General features: G+C 40.1%; 1 protein-coding gene across 1 annotated transcript in view; it reads left to right on the forward strand.

Moving 5' to 3' along the window:
* The window catches only part of SLC9A9 (solute carrier family 9 member A9), a 640,527-nt gene that overhangs the window by 379,191 nt on the left and 240,356 nt on the right, over positions 1 to 20,980 (forward strand). The window contains exons 10-11 of the mRNA XM_065942379.1: positions 10,722 to 10,835; positions 12,401 to 12,512. Of these exons, the coding sequence (XP_065798451.1) occupies positions 10,722 to 10,835; positions 12,401 to 12,512 (226 nt within the window). The remainder of the gene's footprint in view (positions 1 to 10,721; positions 10,836 to 12,400; positions 12,513 to 20,980) is intronic.

Here is a 20,980-nt window from a genome sequence, read left to right on the forward strand (position 1 = left end):
TAACTTTGAAGTGCCTAAACAGTTTGGAAACAAAATAAAATTAGCTCTAAAGCACCAAAGTAAGTCGAAGCTAAAACTTTCATTCAGATTAGATTTCTGCATGCGTGGTTCTTATGTGAAAATAGAACTGCCTTCCTTGGAAACAAAGAGATATACATTCTTGTACTGTAATAATTTATAATTTTGGACATTTTACCTATATTGTCAAGGATGTGCTGTTGCTTCAATACAAAGAGACCTTAAGGACGGGGCTTAATGAATCTTGCTAAAAAAGAAAGCTCAACAAAGTTAATCAGTGTAAAATAAGAGTTTTCTGGAGTTCAATACAAGCAGTGACAATCTACCCTCACCACACTTTAACTCTCACAAAGAAACAAGTCAAGCAAGCTTAATTTTCATCAGCTATTGATTTATGGATATTCATGTCTTCATAAAAATCATTTGGTAGCTGTTTTCTAATTAAGTGGCATTATTCAAATATCATATTTTTTTGTCTTCATTTTTCATTGATTTCTCTGATTTATAACTCTTTCACATGTTCCAATTTCTTATCATGTTTAACACAATCAATGTTCTACTCTAAGCTTCAAGCCTTCTATTGAATGCCTTTACATAATCTAATCTGCCATAGTTCAGAAATTGAGTTCAAACTCTTCTTCATAATAAAAACAATTTTAACCTTTTGCTGTAATTTTTTTTCCTTTGTCAGTCAAATTAATGGACTCTTTAACCATCTGGAAAACAAAAAAATTGAGAGCTTGAATATTGAATATTACTATTTATGTATAGTGTTATATACTTGTATCAGACTTAAAATCATTTTGAAACACACAAGAAAACAATCTGCACCTCTTTACATTCTAAACTGTAAAATATCTACCTCCATGTGTTGTACAAAAGATGACCTCAAAGCAAAAAGAAAAGCTTAACAAAGATTTTGGCTAAATAGCCAAACTCAGGCTAAATAACAAATCAGTTGAATTAATCTTCAAATTATTTTCCCTCAAAAATAGAAGATGGAGTAAGAGTGGTAAAATATGTTTTTTCAGAAAGTTATCAAAGGGGTTCAAATATGATAGATACACTAACAAAAATGACAGTTTTTATTGGGAGTAACATAAAGTGAAGCAAAGAAACTAGAAATTTTCAAGTTAGTGATACAACTGTTATTCCAAACACATGCTTCAACTTCTCAAAATTGAGGCAAAGCCTTTCTCAATTAGTTTGACTCTAGAGTTTCCATTTGTCCTGATACTCTGTGCATTACATTGTGAAACAGCTGATCTTAAAACAACACTGAATAATGTCTTCAATCCTAGGCATTTTAGTTTGCAACACTTTCATCAAGGAAATGGGGCAGCATAAAAACTCACAGTGGTGTGGCTCAATATTCAATTTGTTGCCAGTGACAAATCTTCGTGTAGAGAGACCACGTGGTCCTCATGGTGGAGGAATGGTGTAGTTTCAGTCGTGTTGTGGGTGGTTGTCCCTCATGTCAGTGGCAAGGGCTAGGGTGTTGGTATTCAACTCAGAGACCTACCTAAAGAAATGAAATCATTAGAAATCTTCCTTTTTGTGTACATTCTTCATACTCCCATTCAAGAAAGAATTCATCATAGGCCAATTATAAAGATAAAAAGATGCACAAGATGAATAAGAAAGGAGATTAAGAATAGCTAAATGCAGAAAGTAGAAGAAATGGATATTAACCTTTAAAATTTTTGATAATATGTGTATTTTATCAACGCCTAACAATATTAATGTTTCTCTTGGATTATTCACTAGGAGTTTTTTTTAAGCACAGTTTTAATTTCTTCAGAGAAAATATATTGTTTCAACTAATTAATTTTCTTTATTTATTGGCAAGGCCACAGAGAAATTAATTATACTGTGCCATGTCTCCCTTTTCCCCCCCTGAAAGCCAACACTATTAGATTTGCGGAGAAAATCCTTCTGGAGGACATTTATTTGAAAATAATTCTGGTCACTGTAGGCCCCCAGCCTTGCAGATATTCTAGACTAGAGGCCCCATATGCCAACCACAAACTTCTAGCAAAATATTTACTTTCAAAACAAATAAGACAGTAAGATGAAAAGTGGCAGTTGCTGTCTAAACTGTAAGATCACCTAACTGCAACTCCTCTGGTAGAAATCCCCTTTCTGCTGTTAGAGCAAGCAGGATAAAAGAAAATGATTCCCTATTTGACTCTTATTTTTTTATGAGCTGAAGAAGTAGAAGTAGGAGAAGCATTGAAAGTGATAAGAGAACCAAATTTCAACTCAATAAAAGGAAAGATCTTCCAACAGTTGTGCTCTTTGCAACGCTATAGACTGTAGCCCATTAGGCTCCTCATCCATGGATTCTCCAGGCAAGAATACTGAAGTGGGTCACCATGCCCTCCTCCAGGGGATCTTCCCAACCCAAGGATTGAATCTGCATCTCTTATGTCTCCTGCATTGGCAAGCAGGTTCTTTACCACTAGTGCTACCTGGGAAGCCCCTCTAACTGTTAACAGATGTCCAAAAATGCCATTTGCTTCCTTGGTTAAGAGGTCAAGTTTTTGCCTTTGGCCGTGTTCAACTATAGCCCAGAGAGCCCTAACCAAGAGTGTTGGAGCAATCAAGCATTGGCTAGAAGTCTGGACTACATACATCACAATGTAACTCTGGCTTTGACATTGATGTTCCTATATTTTAGGCTGTGTGTGTGTGTGTGTGTGTGTGTGTGTGTGTTTCCATTCATCGAAATAGATCTAAGGCCAGTCTTATGTGGGGAACTGATATGCCTGATCAATATCATGATAATAAGCACTTTGAAGCTACAGACTTGAGAAGGTATTCTTAACCTAATGGTGCATTAACTTAAATGCAACCTTACAAAACTTTGTACTTTTCCCTTAATAGCCTCCCAAAACAGGTAGAATCAAAAGTAGAAAACCTCCAGAAATGAGAACAATATTATCAGAGTTTACTGGCTAAAGTAATTTAGCAGACTCATAGAAAATAACCTTCCCTTTAAGTTATAAGCTCAAGGATTTCAAGAAAATCTGACTACAGTTTTTATTCAGTTTAATGAAGCTCAATTCCTTGTAGCTGTAACTACATTTCTTTCCTATATTAGCTTTACTTACTTAATGATACCTATTCATCTTCCTAAAATGTGTTTTGCTGTGTTTTTATAGGCTGTGCTTTTGGAAGTCTTATGTTTTAACAAAGTCAAATTAAGTTTAAAGGAAGACAATGAAAAACACAGGGGATGAAAGAGGGTTGGGTAGCAGCCAGGAGTGCATGGCGAACCCCAAAATTCTCAAACAAATGACAAAGATGCAGCTCTCTGAACACTCAAGCCCCGTGAATGGCCTCTACTACAGGACCAGTAGAGCCCTGACCTTGAAGCATCTGATATTGGGTTTGAAGCCCACTTCCTGCAGATGGGGCAGAGACACTGCGTGAAGTTTGTCTTATTTTAGGCCATAGATAGATATAGATATAAAAATACACAATATATGTATAGCAATATTATAAAACTGTATAATCATTATATAAGACACAGTCCAGAAATTTCTCTAAGGGGAAAAGATGTTATAGGAAAGGAGATTTGTCTTGATGTTACAAGGGCATGGCAAGACCTTTGGTTTTACTTTCGTTTTTTGAGAGAAGGAAAGGGTTAGAAGGATTGGGTTGGAGGGGATGGTAAATAGACTTTGTGGGGAGAAAAGTATCCCCATCTCAAGTCACCCCCTGCTTCCACTAGTTAGGTACAAAGAAATTTACCTTTTGGGTTTTTTTTACTAAAAAAAACAACACATGATCAGAATTACAGATATCTTCCCTACCAAAAAAGAACTGCCCTGATGATCAAACAAGGTGTATGAAACTCTGCTTTGTAGATTCTAATGTATTACAAGTATTCACCAATGCTATTATTAACTGTTATTAACAAACATCTTGCTGTCCCTGAACTTGGATCTTGTCTAGTGGAGAGGCAGCGTAGTCTGGCAGACGGGGTGTGGACTTTGGACAAAACTCAGGACAGCTCAATTCTTCCCTTTATTGTGTTTTATGTGGACAAATGCATTAATATGGTCAAGTGCAGTTGTCCCAACTGTAAAATAGAAATAATAGTATCAATTTATGAGTTTTCTTGTTATAATAACATGAATTGTTAAATTTTTTTGAAAGCCTTTAACACATTCCCTAGCACAAATCCTAAAAAGTGAGTCCCATTGGCATATTACTATTTTAGAAGTATAATAGTAATACTGATATTATTTTGTTGTTGTTATTTAGTTGTTATGTCATGTCCAACTCTTCTGCAACCGCATGGACTATAACCTGCCAGTTCTTCTGTCCATGGGATTTTCCAGTCCAGAATACTGGAGGGGATTGCCGTTTCCTTCTCCAGAGGATCTTCCTGACCCAGGGATGGAACCTGTGTCTTCTGCATTGGCAATTCTTTACCACTGAGCTGCCAGGGAAGCCCACTGATACTATTACAATGTCCTAAATCTAGAAAAGGACCTCAAAGGGCTGCACTTGTACTTATTTGTAAATCTTATAAATCTTTGGCTTCATAAGACGAGGCTTCACTCTGGGTACCATGATCTTGACTGGAAAGAAAGCTTCTGTCCTGGTGGTAAAGATCACGGGTCTTAAGCACAATTCATCCCCTATGCTTACCTCTAGAGCCCATAGGAATTATTGGGTGCATCTTGAGCAGATTCCCTCAGGATATAGGACCAAGCAAGTATTATAATCCCAGGAGTAAAAGTTTATAATTCTAATAGAATATATTATAATGTGTGTTTGCAAATCCCCCAATATAGTAATGAAAATTGTTTGTTGGTACTCTAGTTGGCTTCTCGCATGTCTCAGTGGATATGGACTCTGCCTACAATGCAGTAGACACAGGCAGATGTAAGTTCAATCCCCAGGTCGGAAAGATACCCTGGAGGAGGGTATGGCAACCCACTCCAGTATTCTTGCCTGGACAATCCCATGGACAGAGGAGCCTGGTGGGCTACAGTCCGTGGGGTCACAAAGAGTTGGACAAGACGGAAGCAACTGAACGCACACACAGTCCAGTTTGTTCAGAATAGTTGTAGATATACCCAATAAGATATAAAAAACAAAATCTGAGGTATTCTTTAAAGAAGGCTCCCAGTTAAAAAGAAAGACAAATTTTGTTAACAAGCAAAAAAATTAATCCCAGGACAAAATTATGGAAAAAATAAAAGAATGCCTTTAGTTCTTTCTTCACTTTCACTTTTATTACAGTTTTGTAGGTTCTTTAACATCCAAATTAAAATGAATTTCAGTGCACTACTTGGACAAGTAGATGAAAGTCAGTATGTTGGGCCAAATAGAGGCCACGTTGAGGAGTCCACGTGAATTTAATTAGTGTTAGTTAATCTGGGGGTAGTGAACAGCTGTAATATTTCTGCACATGAACCAGAGTAATACAGCAGTTTCATTCTTTCACTATTAGGAGAAAGAATCAATCAGAATTAGTAATAAACATATTTTATAAAACAGATATAAATAAAAAAGAAATGTTTCACCATGGCACCAGGTCTTCCTTCCCTTGCTTTCATGTTTAGAGTTGGTATGATTTTTTTGATCCAAAAGAATTCAAGTTCTGGAAGATTCTTTGTATAAAAGGTTGCTGTAATACTTGGAAAATGATCATATGTAAAATCTTCAATACAGTGAATATCAATTCAAAATAAATAAAAAAATAAAACAGATATGATTTTTTCTTACTTTCTAGTAATTACAATAAGTAATACCAAATGAAAAAACATAGTATCAAAGAAGTCTGTAAAAAACATGATTTGCTGACCATTATAAGTTGTTTAATTAGCATAGGAATGGTTACCATGAACTTTTAAAACTTTTAAAGATAGATTGTCCTCTTATGAAATTTAAATATTCCCCTAGTCTTGTTTGCATTATTAACTTGCTTCTTTTTCCTGAAGAAAAGGTTTCCTAAGCAAATATTATTTTAAACCTGAGTCCCCGCCAAAGGCTCACAAACTGTGAATTAATAGAAATAAAACAAATGTTGCATACTGTACTAGATAAATAAAATGTTGATTAAAGTTATTTTTCATTGACCCTGAGTGGGAAGGAAGTAGATTTGAGGTTATTCATATTGAATACTGTATCAACTATTTTGACATTTGTTGTTATTATTGTTACTACTCTTATTGGTTTTGGGGTAGAGTTTGTTCTTTATTTTTTTCAAAATTGACCAATAAATCTATTCCCTCGGTAACTGACTACTCTGGGCCAGACTGGGGCAGTGAAGGTTTAACGACCAAATTGGTTGCTTCTGTCAGCTTGGCCAGTAGTCTTTTTGGCACAGGGGCCCAGTTTCGTGGAAGACAAGTGTTCCATGGACCAGAGGGTGGGAGATAGTTTTGGGATGATTCAAGCACATTACACTTATTGTGTAGTTTATCTCTATTTTTATTACATCAGCTCCACCTTAGATCATCATGCTTTAAATCCTGAAGGCTGGGGACCCCTGCAGTAGAATTTAATGTAGATTCTCCTTCTGAAACATGTCTTCAGGAGATTTTGCATGTGAAACACAAGGTTGAAATTGCCCACACATTTTCATTAAGTGCCCCAAGAAGGAAGTTATTATGAAGCCTATTCATTCAGAGGAATTTTGTTACATGATATAAATAGACAAAGGAGTGCTAATCAGTGCTGCCGCCTTGCTTTGAAGGGAATCTTTTTTAAAATTCTAACAACCAGCTATGATTTAAAATGAGTCGATTAGATTGTCAAAGGTTTATTTTTTTAATTGATAAAAATTAATTTTGGCAAGAATATGAGGAAAATACAGCCTCCACACCATTGTTAGAGATGAAAATTGGTATAATCTTTCTGACAGGCAGACTGGTAGTATGTTGAAAAAGAAAAATTAATGTATGTCCTTTGACAGAAGTAGCCCATATCTGGATGTTTCACCTAAGGAATAATCACTCAGCTGGGGAGAGAGGTTTGTATAAAGATGCTCAGTGCAGTTTTGTTTATAAGGGGAAAATCTGAAACAACCAAATGTCTAAAAATAGGTAAAAATGGGCCCAGCGAAATAAAATTTGATATGAAGATACAAAGAGATTGTGGTGCCATTAAAAATTGTTTAGTTGATTCAAATTTATTGCCATAGAAAGAGGCTTATAAATATTATTGAGCTAATGAAAGTAAATTATATAAAAATACAGTCAAATTTATGGAGCATTGTGCATGATGACTGCCCTGATGCCTCAGTGTAAAGAATCCTCCTGCCAATGAAGGAGACACGGGTTCAATTCCTGGGTCAGGAAGATCCCCTGGAGAAGGGAAGGACTACCCACTCCAGTATTCTTGCCTGAAGAATCCCATGGACAGAGGAGTCTGGCGGGCTACAGTCAATACTGTCGCAAAAGAATCAGACACAACTGAGTGACTGAACACACACACAGATACAGATGCTCGATAATTTCCTAAAGCTAAAAAGATGAAGAGTTGCTGTGAAAGCAAGGCTAAAGGAAGAAAATATTTGGGAAATATCTTATTCTACTCTATTTTTTAAATTTTCATTTTTAATTGAAGGACAATAGCTTTATAGTGTTGTGTGAGTTTCTTTCATACAAGAGTGTGAATCAGCTGTAAGTATATATATATGTATCTCCCCTCCCTCTGAAGCCTCCCTCCCGCCCCTTCCGCCTACCCATCTAGGTCATCACTGAGCACTGAACTGAGCGCCCTGTGTTATGGAGCAGCTTCCCACTAGTACCTCTTTTACACATGGTAGTGTATATATGCCAATAGTTCTCTTTCAATTTGTCCCACCATCTCCTTCTACCACTGTGTCTACAAGTCTCTTCTGTATGTCTAGTCTGGTCCTGCAAATAAGTTCATCAATACCATTTTTTTTAGATTCCATATATATGCATTAATATATTACTTTGATATTTGTTTTTCTTTCTTGTAGTTTAATTCAGTTTTTTTTTTTAATTCTGAAAGTAACATGTTTTTGGTAAAAAAATTAATACAAATGTCAAATGTCTGTAAAGTGAAGTGAACAAGCTATGTGTACATGTATATGTTAATACACTTGACAGATTCATACATATACAAACATATTTTTTGTTTCTTTAACTTACTTTTTTTTCTGCCTCACATTCAGAAGTCCTGACTCCAGCTAATAACAGCTGAATTCATCACACACATTTCTAAACCAATCACACTGTTTGAAAATGGGAAAAGAAGTGGACCCCAGAGACAAATTGGGGTATAACCACTAAGAAGAGGCTGAATGGATCCTAGTCAGCAAATGTCCTCTCTAGAGTGAAATACATTTGGGATGGGGACCCAAGAAGTTAAGGACCTATGCATTTAACCTTGATATGTGGTTATTAAAGCTATGACAAACCTAGACAGTGCATTAAAAAGTAGAGACATCACTTTGCCAACAAAGGTCCGTATAGTCAAAGCTATGGTTTTTCCAGTAGTAATGTTTGGATGTGAGAGTTGTACCATAAAGAAGGCTGAGAATCAAAGAACTGATGCTTTTGAATTGTGGTGCTAGGGAAGACTCTTGAGAGCCCCTTGGACAGAAGGATATCAAACCAGTCCATCCTAAAGGAAAACAACGCTGAATATTCATTGGAAGGACAGTTGCTGAAGCTAAAGCTCCAATACTTTGGTCGCCTGATGCAAAGAGCCTACTAACCAGAAAAAACTGATGCTGGGAAAGATTAATGGCAGGAGGAGAAAGTGGTGACAGAGGATGAGATGGTTGGATAACATTGCCAACTCAGTGGACATGAGTTTGAGCAAACTCAAGGAGATAGTGAAGGACAGGGAAGCCTGGTATGCTGCAGTTCATGGGATCAGAAAGAGTTGTACACAACTTAACAACTGATTAACAACAGCAATGTGATTGTTAATGTCAAAAACTGGGTAGTCTCTCTGGACTGAATATCTTCCCCTGTCTTCCCCACAACAAATTCATTTGTTTAAGCCCTAATCCTCAGGGTAATGGTACTTGGAGGTTGGCCTTTGGGAGGTAATTAGGTCATGAGGGTGGAGTGCTCATAAATGGGATTAGCACCTTCAGAAGGAGAAACAGTAGAAGGAAGTTCTCCCTTTCTCTCTGCCATGTGAGGACACAGCAAGTAGGTTGCTGTTTGCAAGCCAGAAAGAGAGCCTTCATCAGAACCAAATTTCCCGGCACTTGGATCTTAGAATTCCCAGCCTCCAGAACTATGAGAAATGAATTTCTGTTGTTCAAGTCACCCAGTCCATAGTATTTTGTTATAGCAGCCTGACATGTTATGGCACATAGGCAGCAGCCAAATCTCACTTTTTGAAAAAGTAAAGATATAGTGAAATAGAAAAGTGTCCTCCATCTCCTGTATTTTCCCTCATATTTTCACATTGTCTCTGGCTAGTTGGGTTACAGTGTTTGCTTGGATGGGCTGGCCTAGAATGTAAAGTGAATGCTCAGGATAATTGATGATCGCTACCGCTGCAGAAAGACCATCCTATACCAAAAGAGCTATGTCTTTTTAATCCATTCTTTCTATTACTGGTTTTAAATAACGTGTCTGACAAGATTCTGCTTTCTTTCTGTCAACTGTCAGTGAACAGGTATTGGGCATTATTTGTGGGGCTGTAAATACATTACATGAAAAAATAATGAGTCCTTAAAAAGTCAAGAGAAATGCCTCCAGAGACGTTTACCTCACATGATGATTTATGTGGGTCCGAGAAGGAAGTTTCAGAAACTTCCCAATGAAAAGTCTGGAACATAAACTAATGTCTCTTCCAAATCTGCCTTTGCTGTAGCCCCTGGATACATTTCCCTTTCACTTCTAATCTGGAAGTTGGAGAATGTTTTTCATGTTTAACTTAAATTGTTTAGTTAATGGTCTAAGAATAACTCTTGGGAGCATCCCTCAGCATAACTTGTTATTACTCTATCCCTCTGACTGAATTTGATGTATCTATTGTGTTCTTGCTGAATAAACTGATCCCTGGGATTTATCATTTTCTTTTTACCAGCTAGAAATTGTAGACATTTAACGGATATACCTACATCAGTCAATTTAATGAGTCTCATTGTATGAAGTTTGAAATATACTGATCATTCTAATGTTGAAATATAGTTGAAATTCATCCTTACCACAGTTTCTAAGTTTTCCAAGTTTGTCTCTCCTGCCTGCCTGAGGGAGATAATTTAACTGAAGCTTTTTTTTTTTAATTTAGTTCTTCCAGGGTCTGAGAACTCAAGTGCACCTTCTGGGTGATGAACAAAAGGGGCTAAAACATTCTTGCATGGTTCACTACAGTGCACATTAACCAAATCACATAGTTTCAGTTTCTGTAAGACGGACTGTTCTGTCATTCTGGTAGGAACTGTGCCACTGAGGATCATGCTGGTAAATCTCACCCTGGGATATCACTGGCAGCCTTGCAGTTGGAAAGGAGGCTGAGATGTTGACATGGATGTGGCATCTGTCCCTGGGCAGAGAGCCAGGGTAGAGTCAGCTGACCTGACCAGTATCGGCAGGTCCCCTGTGCCTCTCCAGAGGCTGAGCCTAAGGATGGCCTTCCCAGACACAAGAGCATCGTCTAGTCACCAAACACAGTCACATGAAATTAAATGGACTCAAAACTGAGTCATAATTCATGGCTTTTGTTCTCTATTTTGTTTCCAGTTGTTTGAATTTATGAACTTCTTGGCTGAGAACGTCATCTTCTGTTACATGGGCCTGGCGCTGTTCACGTTCCAGAATCATATCTTCAATGCTCTTTTCATACTTGGAGCCTTTGTATCCTTTGAAATATAGAACTCAAGAGAGAAGAAAACAAACTACTTAACTTTAGGAATTATTCTTTTAAATTGTTCATTTTCCTCAGATTTACTGCAAAGTTCAAATTCAAAGCATGTGAGTAATTTGAGTTAGGGGAGAAAAGCATCCTAAGAAATATTAGGGCCTTTATTAAATGTCTATGGTTCAAAACAAAAAGTTTGGAAATTGCTGAGGGAAATAAAGGGAAAAAGTTGAAAAAAAAGACATTTTTTGAATATTCAAAATATGTTTAACTAAAATTATGAATCATTTACATAAAAATTATGTCAATCCATTTTTTATGTTTAATCTGCATTAGAACGTATCAGAAGACAGCCAGGCCTTAGAACTTTAGAAATACTTTCACTGCAAGATAGTAAAATCTTTTTTCCAGTGAGACTTTGTAAAAAGGATAGACAGAGTAAAGATCAAGTCAAATTACCATGATGGATGTGCTTTCACTATCTTAAGCATTGTGCACATGTAAGTTTAATAAGACAGCCTCTTCCTGTACATCAAAGAACAGGTAAAGTCTAGACCTCACTTTTAATGCAGGGGGCTTTTCTTGCTCTAGGTCTGGGGTCTAAGCATTCCCAGAGGGAATGGATGTCTATCAGAAAAGCTACTGAGCCACTGTGGATATTCCCAGGGATAGTCAGCAGCTGTCATCCTTGTTCCTGATTGGAAAATGGATAGATGCCCTCTGGGACCACAAGCAGATGATCCTAACAGCCAAGAGAGCCAACTCCTCTCTGGAAGCCCTGGTCCAGCGAGGCACCAGCCCTGGCCTCTTGTTCTCTTTTCACTGAGCGGAGAAGTGAATTTTCAAATTGCATCCAAATGTTAGAAGGATGCTCCCTCTTTCCCAAACATCTCCTCCCATTTGAGGACAAACTGGCATAGACAATCAAGGAGGATGTCCAAGATGTCAAAAGGGGAGAGATGACTACCACCAGTATTTTCATAGATTTTTTAACCTGTATAGCTTGGATTTTAGTGAAATACCTCTTAAAGCAGAAGTTGTTTTATACATTTAGACAGGCAATTCCTCTCAAAATTAAATTCACTAAAAGAAAAAAAAATAAGTGAAGCTTACTAGATTTAGAGAATATAAACTGATGGAAAGTAAGATGATTATCGTGAGCCAAAGCACATTTATCCTTTCTCAAGTGCTGCTTGAGAGGATAATGGCACAGCCTTGGAACGGTCTCTGCCTCACATTTTGCAGCGGAATTGAGCGTAGAGTCAGTTATCAGCCACATAAATGTGATGAGAAAATTTACGGTGATTGAAATGGTATTGGGTTAACAATTTTAAACCGAGTATATGTTTAAAGAAGACAGAGTCCTCTATTATTTCTGGAAAGAAAATGACGTTGAAAGATGAATTTTGGAAGCGGTTTGGACGTACATGTATCGACATGTTTATTCCTGTTTTCTGGGTCATAATATAGAGAAGCTTAAGGACATAGCATTTAAAGCCCAAGGACTATCACATTTATCGCAGCGGCATTTTCCTCAATGTCTCCCTGCGCTTATCCACAGGTAGCGATTTTTGTGGCCAGAGCCTGCAACATATATCCCCTCTCCTTCCTCCTGAATCTAGGCAGGAAACACAAGATCCCCTGGAACTTTCAGCACATGATGATGTTTTCAGGTATGTGAATTTTGTTGTGTGTTCATGCAACTCTTCTCTCATACTTTTTCCTTGTACTTGGAAAACCATGTACACGTGTTATACTTAGAGACTTCTTGGGGAAGCATAACTTCTCTTTATCCCATTGTACCTACTTTCATTCTGCTATCCATACATTCTGGGCAACAGTGGCATTTCTTTCCAGAAAGAAAATGAAATGAAAGCGAATCCGGTTAAGATGGCCACGAGTTTCAATATCTTCCAGAAACTGGCCAGAATCTGGCCTAGAATAGCCACTGAACTTTTCCCTGACCTGTGCTTAGTCGCTCAGTTGTGTCCGACTCTTTGGGACCACATAGACCACAGCCCGCCAGGCTCCTCTGTCCATGGGGATTCTCCAAGCAAGAATACTGGAGTGGGTTGCCATGCCCTCCTCCAGGGGATCTTCCCAACCCCGGGATTGAATCCAGCTCCCTCTCATTGCAGGCAGATTCCTTAACTGAGCCACCAAGGAAGTCCTTTTCTGACCTATTTCAGATCAATTTTCAGTTGGAGGAATTTGCATAATTATTTCACAAAATGCAGACTGACAGATAAATATGTGTAAGTGGTGCCATTTCTGTCCAATGTTATGACTCCTTCTCCTTAGAAGCCTTGCTGCTTCCCTAGGCAAAGCTCCAGGAAGTTTTCGTGGTTAATACAGAAGTAAATCACATCTAAGTATGATCAGTTATTAGTTGAGAAAAGTGTTAATTGCATTTCCACCAAATACCAAGAGCCGTCCTACACACAGGTGGATGAAGCCAGCAAAGTCTCTACTATCAAACCATACCTGAAGACCCCTTTTTCCCAAAGAAAACAAACAAAATGAATTTGCTGACCCTGAACTGCTCTGGTGACTGTGTTTCTTTATGTTCAGTTAATTTTCCTACCATCAGCCTTTTCTTATTTGGAGACTTTTCCCCTTACATGACTTCTATGTACTTGTACACTTATATTACAGTCAGAGGCAGTTCACTGGAAGATACATGAGAGTAAAACAAAGCTTCACAATAGAGCAAACAAAATTCGGGGTATACAGGAGGATATGGAAAAAGTGAGAAAAACTATCATTTACTGAATATCTGCTATTTGCCTCTCATTATAAATCAATCCTAGTGAACTGAAAGTTAAAGTCACTCAGTTGTGTCCGACTCTTTGCAACCCTGTGGACTATGCAGTCCATGGAATTCTCCAGGCCAGAATACTGGAGTGGGTAGCCTTTACCTTCTCCAGGGCATTTTCTCAACCCAGGGATTGAACCCAGGTCGTCCGCATTGCAGGCAGATTCTTTACCAGCTGAACCACAAGGGAAGCCCAAATTCATCCTATGAAGCAGATATTAATCCATTGTCTAGATGGAAAAAAATGAGGGTTCAGAATCACTTTTAATGATACTTAACCAATGATACAAACCAATCAAAGGTTAAGTAACTTGGCTGAGGATGAAATTATTCCTAAGCCAAGGTCTGTGAAACTTCACCTCAAACCCCAACAAATCCACATTTTTAGAAGTAGGAATAAGGACTTCTCCAGTGGCTCGGCAGTAAAGAAATCTGCTTGCAATTCAGGAGATACAGGTTCAATCTGTGGGTCAGGAAGATCTCCTAGAAAAGGAAGTGGCAACTCGCTCCAGTATTCTTGCCTGGAAAATCCCATGGACAGAGGAGTTTGGTGGGCTACGGTCCATGGGGTTACAAAGAGTTGGACACAACTGAGTGACTGAACAACAACAACTAGGAATAAAAGGCTTGTTTCACCTTCACTTCCCTCCTAGCCTGTTCCACACAGTAAAGGGTAGCAGCTCCCAGGCTGACAATGAGTCATTTAATCAAGTGGAGGCAAATGGAGATCCAGAGTTTAAAAATGTCCTCCTGTAGGCCTCTGACAGTGCTTCCCTACATTTCCAGATATGCCGGTGTGGCCTGCCCGAGAGAGAGAGTCATAATGTAGGTTGTACCAATAGGTGATCTTTAATTTAAAGCAGTGGTGAACTTTGGTAATGATTAACTCTTATAATGGGACAGCAAAACACAGATTGGATCACATGAAGAAGTTGGCACTGAGGTGCATTTTTGTAAAGCATTTCGAGGAGTTGGGAAGCACTGTTCCTTCTTTTCCATCAAAATATCAGTAGCTTCACTCTGGAGAATTGTGGTTTATTTTTAAAACTGGGATATTATATTTTAAACAATGCTTTATTTTACAAAGAAGATTTTGAGAAAAGTGCAAGGTTTAAATAGCTATCTTGGGATGTGAAATGTCTGCCCGAATAACCTCGTGGCTTGCTGGTTTTCTGGATTTGGCATCTTCTGTGTTTGCTTAGCTGTCAAATTGGAGCTGCATTAAAATCTGAGGCCAGCAGTATGATATGTACAGCCAGGGGATGTGAGGAAGCCCAGAACTTGGTGATACCTTTATGATATTCTAAAGTGGGGAGTCAGCGAACTAGGGCCTTTGAACCAAATCTAGCCCACATGAATTTTGTAAATGAAGCTGGAACATAGCTCTACTTCTCTTTTTAATACTGCCTGTGCTGCCTTTATGCTGTGCATGCTGGGCAAAGTCGCTTCAGTCGTCTTGGACTCTGCGACCCCATGGGCTGTATCCACCGGACTCCTCTGTCCATAGGACTCTCCAGGCAAGAATACTGGAGTGGGTTGCCATGCCCTCCTCCAGGGAATCTTCCTGACACAGAGATCCAACCCACATCTTTTATGTCTCCTGCATTGGCAGGCAGGTCCTTTACCCCTAGCACCACCAGGGAAGCCCCATCTTTATGCTACAAGGGCAGAATTAAATGTTGCAGTAGAAACTATATGATTTACAAAACCTAAAACATTTACAACCTGGCCTTATTCTAAAACACCTTCATCCTCTAGAAGGAAAACTATAACTCCATCACATTAATGGGATTGGCATTAATAGTTTAATTAGGGGAATACCCATCTGCCAGTTCCTATTATTAAGAACACTGACTTTTCCACTAAAAAGCTGTCTTCTTAGCTTTAAAATGAGGAAATTGCTATGTTACATGGTTATGTAATTGAATCATAGATGGTCAACTCTAAAATCACTCTGTACCTTTCTAAGACCTTTTGTGGGTAATATTTTGAGACTCATCTCCAGGGAAAGATAGGCTAGGCATTATTGGTCTCTTTCTGTGGATTAAAAAAGAGAAGGAAAGAAAGACATGGAGAACTTTGGAGCATCTTGCTCACAACCTGGCAGCTAGTTAAGAGATGAAATTGAGACTTAAACCTGGGCCTCTGGACTTTGAGTTTATACCCTTCACATCTGCCTTGACAGGACTTCAGATTTACCCTCAAGGTCGTGAGAACAGAAGTTAAATCAAAGCCGTGCCCTCCCTAGCCCAGGCAAACTCCAGCATCCAGTTCACAGTAAGCCCCACATGTGGGCGGCACCCTTGCCCCAGTCATAGTCTCCGTTCTATATTGCACCCACTGAGCCCCATCAGAATGTAGGAAGGGTCAAGGGAGTTCACCACGTGGAGGGTAATAGTTTTCTTCAAAAGAGAATGCTCCAGACTAGGCTTTGATTTTCTGCATGAATCCTGATATTCCATACCTCATATTCCACACCTCACTCAGGACCTAAAGTTTTCAATGTATTTGCTGGGAAATTAAGAATTTAAAAAGTAAACTTAAGGTAATGTAAGCCAGAGGAGGAGGTTAAAAAGCAGATCAAATAACACACAGTCTAGTTTTTCCGGGTATGTGGACACCACAGCTGCTGAAATCAGAAAAAAACGACCGACCCCCTAAAAGGATATTTGCATTATAATGTAGTTTAATGTTCTTAATTATGTCCAGAGGGGTTTTGATCATCCAGTGAGAAGGAAACTTTGAAACTCGCGGGTGGGACCTAGTTGTCCTTGCCTCACTGAGAAAGGAAGATGGAGCTTCTCTTTACACAGCTCAAAACTTTTCAGAGTCCTTAGAAGAAAGTAAATGACAATGATGCTCTATCTAAAATGGGTGAAAGTGAAAGTGAAGTCACTCAGTTGTGTCCGACTGTTGGCAACCCCGTGGACCGTAGTCTACCAGGCTCCTCCATCCATGGGATTCTCCAGGCAAGAATACTGGAGTGGGGTGCCATTTCTTTCTCCAGGGGATCTCCCCAACCCAGGGAGTGTGAATTTACTTACACAGACCCTCTGTCATCACCCAGCTACGCATTCCACAGACATTTCCTTACAGGCTCCCTAAGGTAAGCCTTCGAATGAACAGAGACCAAGCTGCGCACCCTGCCCTTAAGCCGGCTTGCACTTTCAGAGAGAGAACTTGACTTTGGGCCAAGGTTCACTAAGCCCTTGCAGCACAGATGGTTCAAAGGCCAATCAAATAAGAACCAGAATTTCTGTCTTAGTCAATGACACCTACTATGTGACAGAGCCTTTTCCTCCATCTCTTTACTCTCCCCTTGTACATGACCTTTTGGCACTGGGCAGGAAGAGGGCTGGTGATGCTTTAGAAGTAGAAGTGGATTCACTTGTAAAGTTAAAGAAGCTTCAGGTCCCTGTTCCAAGACCCTGGGATGAGCCCTATTTTATAATGGTACATAAAATCTGTTAAAGATATTTCTGTCTCATTTTCCTTAAAGAGGACCCCAAATGTACAAGTTTCAGGCCCCATAAACCTTAATCAGCTCTTATCTCCATTCTGGAGACACCTGAAGATAGGAGTTTGCAGATGGATCCCGGGCTCATCACTTACCTCCTGGTGGGGAGCACACAAGGCCTGCAGTGAGCACTGAAGTAAGGCATGGAGATGGTGGGGGTTCAGCAGTGTTTTTGGGGAAACCTCACATTGTTCCTGGATGATGACCGTACTGCCACTCCACCACCCTCTGCCCTCTCCCCTCCACCTTTGGCTTCATAGAGCCAATTAAAGTGAGCAAAGCCACTGTCAGCGCCCAGGCTGAATTTCTCACCTAGCACAGGCCCTGTGCTAAGTCGCTTCAGTCATGTCCAATTCTTGGTGACCCTGTGGGCTGTAGCCCACCAGGCTCCTCTGTCCATGGGATTCTCCAGGCAAGAACACTGGAGTGGTTTGCCATTTCCTCCTCCAGGGGATCTTCCCGACCCAGGGATTGAACTCGTGTCTCTCAAGTCTCCTGCACTGGCAGGCAGATTCTTTACCACTGAGCCACATGGGAAGCCCAGTCCCTACCCAGTTTGTTTTGTATAGACTCGGAGTCCACACACGCGCAGCCTTGGAACCTGAAAATGAGGACTGGTCTCAAGGTCAGGAGGAGTGTGGTCTCTTTGCTTCCTCAGTCTTGAGAAGCTTTTAATAATGCAAATTCTGGGGTTTTTTTGGTAGCTAGGTTGCAGCTCAGAGTCGACTGGGGAAGTCTACCCTGAGACATTTTAAGACCTTCTTTAAATTCAAGGCCAGGAGTCCGTCGCTGCTCTGTTGTATCATGTGACACCCAGCACAAAGGGCTTAAGAGGACTGCTCAGCATCCTACCCCCCCTCCCCGAAACTGTTCCTGTCACGCTCAGTACAGCCCCAGTTAATGCTTGGAGTGGGCGGCCCCACCCAGCACTCAGTTCCCTTGAAACCGAAGAGGCAGACCTCTGTGGTTTAAATTAAAGGAGGAGATGTGCTTTGCACAAATTAGCTTTCCTATTGATATGGTGCATATTACAAAGATCAGGCCTCTTGTTTTAATTCAAATCCGTGTGCTGCAATTTTTATTTAATTTAAAACTAAATAAGAGCCAAGAATTGCTAGAAGGCAGGGAAATACCAAGCCCAATTGAGCCCTGGCAGCCTTCCTGAAACCACTGTAACCACCAGGAGCTGTAGGCTACTGGGTTGTGGAGGCTCATGCAGAGTTGCTGTGCTGAGCTGGACAGAAGGGAGGCCCGGAGTCACCCGGGCAGGTTGAAAGAGCCCAGCAGTGTCAGAGGACATGATTCGCCAATTTATCCATTTCTATTGCACTTTGAAGAGACTCTGTAACCCTGATGTGTCCTATCCCATGAACCCAGAAGGGTTTTTAACCAGGAAAATGTGATCACAGTATATGGATATAACATAAAACCTCATCCATGAGTTTACATAACCATAAAGACAACAGCCCCAACTGTGGCCCAGCTTTGCTGCTAGTGTTGTTTGTTGCTCATTTGGTTGCCCACCAGCACTCATTAGCATCCAAATAGCTGCTGACACTAAAGAACCAAGGGGAAGGCATGGAAGAAAAACTTTAAATTAAGAAAAATTTCCCATTAGCGTTTCTCTTCCCCCCTTACCAGCGAAAAGACTGTCATTACTATTTAAGTTTTGGGAAACTGTGCTCTGTATAGAACCCCAGTGTTCTATAGAACAGCTTAAGAACCTCTGCCCATGTGTAGGTGAGCACATTTCTCAGTGTCTTTTTGGTGACCTACTGATCAGGCTGTGGTCAGAGCCAGCCTGAGACTTTGATCGCAAAATGGCCTTCCCTTGTTGCCATTCAGTTACAGGAAGGAAAAAATATGTAAGTGGAATTCATGAAAGTGAAGAGTCTAGGTTATTGTTTCAGCAATACCTAGTAACAGGACTCTCTATGACCACCTAAATAAGTAGAACCATATTAAGCCACCAGCCTGTCCCACACAATTGCCAGCCATCATGTAAAAAGAACACTTCCAGGCTTTCTTGATCCTTTGAACCTAAAGCTGTGATCCTGGGACCAGCAGCTATGACATCACTGGGGATCTCTTTAGAAATGCTGATCCCAAGTCTGCCTTCTGACAAGATCCCCAGGCAATTTCTGTGCATGTGAAAATCTGAGAAGCACATCCCAGAACATAATCCCAGTGCATGGTTTCTGTTCTGAACCTCTCTCTTCAATCCATTCCCCCCACCTTATTCACATTTGCTTTAGACCCTTCTGTGATGCCAGTCTTTGCTTCTTTTTTTCCATTTGCCAGTCTTATCAGCAGAGCAGTGTTTACCCAGTTACCAAATTTTCTCCAGTTACTTAAACATGCAAAGATCTTTCCCACCTCCACCCCCCGAACCCCAACCCCCACCATTTACTCAGGTTCTTGGTCTGCCCTGACCCCTTTCCACACCCACCACCTTCACTCTTTTACTCATTAATTGGTTTTTTCCTTCACATTTTATCTTAGACATCACTTCCTGTAGGAAAACTCTTGTTGTTGTTCAGTCACTCAGTGATCTCCGACTCTGCAACCCCATGGACCTCAGCATGCTGGGCTTCCCTATCTTTCACTACCATCTCCCAGAGCTTGCTCAAACTCATGTCCGTTGAGTCAGTGATGCCATCCAACCATCTCGTCCTCTGTTGTCCCCCTCTCCTCCTGCCTTCAAACTTTCCCATCATCAGGGTCTTTTCCAATGAGTCAGCTCTTTGCCTCAGGTGGCCAAAGTATTGGAGTTCCAGCTCCAGCATCAGTCCTTCCAATGATTATTCAGGATTGATTTCCTTTAGGATTGACAGGTTTGATCTCCTTGCAGTCCAAGGGACACTCAAGTCTTCCAGTTCCACAGTTCAAAAGCATCAGTTCTTCAACACTCAGCCTTTTTTATGGTCCAACTCTCACGTCCATACATGACTACTGGAAAAACCATAGCTTTGACTAGATGGACCTTTGTTGGAAAAGTGATGTCTCTACTTTTTAATATGCTGTCTAGGTTTGTTACAGCTTTTCTTCCAAGGAGCAAGTGTCTTTTAATTTCATGGCTGCAGTCAGCATCTGCAGTGATTTTGGAGACCAAGAAAATAAAGCCTCTCACTGTTTCCATTGTTTCCCCATCTATTTGCCATGAAGTGATGGGACCAGATGCCATGATCTTAGTTTTTTGAGTGTTGAATTTTTTAAGCCAGCTCTTTCACTCTCCTCTTTCACCTTTATCAAGAGGCTCTTTAGATCCTCTTCACTTTCTGCCATAAGGGTAATGTCATCTGCATATCTGAGGTTGTTGATATTTCTCCTGGAAATCTTGATTCCAGCTTGTGCTTCATCCAGCCTGGCATTTTGCATGATGTACTCTGCATATAAGTTAAATAAGCATGGTGACAATATACAGCCTTGACGTACTCCTTTCCCAATTGTCTGGGTTGATGTCCCTCACCTCTGTTTCCATAACACCCAACACTTCTTCTCTCCTAATACTTATCTCATTCTACCATGATTTTTGGTTCACCTGACTCTGTGCCCCTCTAGACAGGGAGCTTTGTGAGGCTAAATGCTTATCTATTGGGTTCACTCTGTACACTCAGCACCCAGCCCACTACTTGAACCTGAGTAGCCTTCTACAAATAAGTGACAGATAAATAGGCAAATGGATGAAAAATTTAAAACAGTGTCTCAGTCAGTCAGTCAATTCAGTCACTCAATCATGTTCGACTCATTGCAAGTCCCTGGACTGCAGCATGCCAGGCTTCCCTGCCCATCACCAACTCCCAGAGTTT

Source organism: Muntiacus reevesi, chromosome 8 (assembly GCF_963930625.1).
Source record: "Muntiacus reevesi chromosome 8, mMunRee1.1, whole genome shotgun sequence".
NCBI classification, from domain to species: Eukaryota; Metazoa; Chordata; class Mammalia; order Artiodactyla; family Cervidae; genus Muntiacus; species Muntiacus reevesi.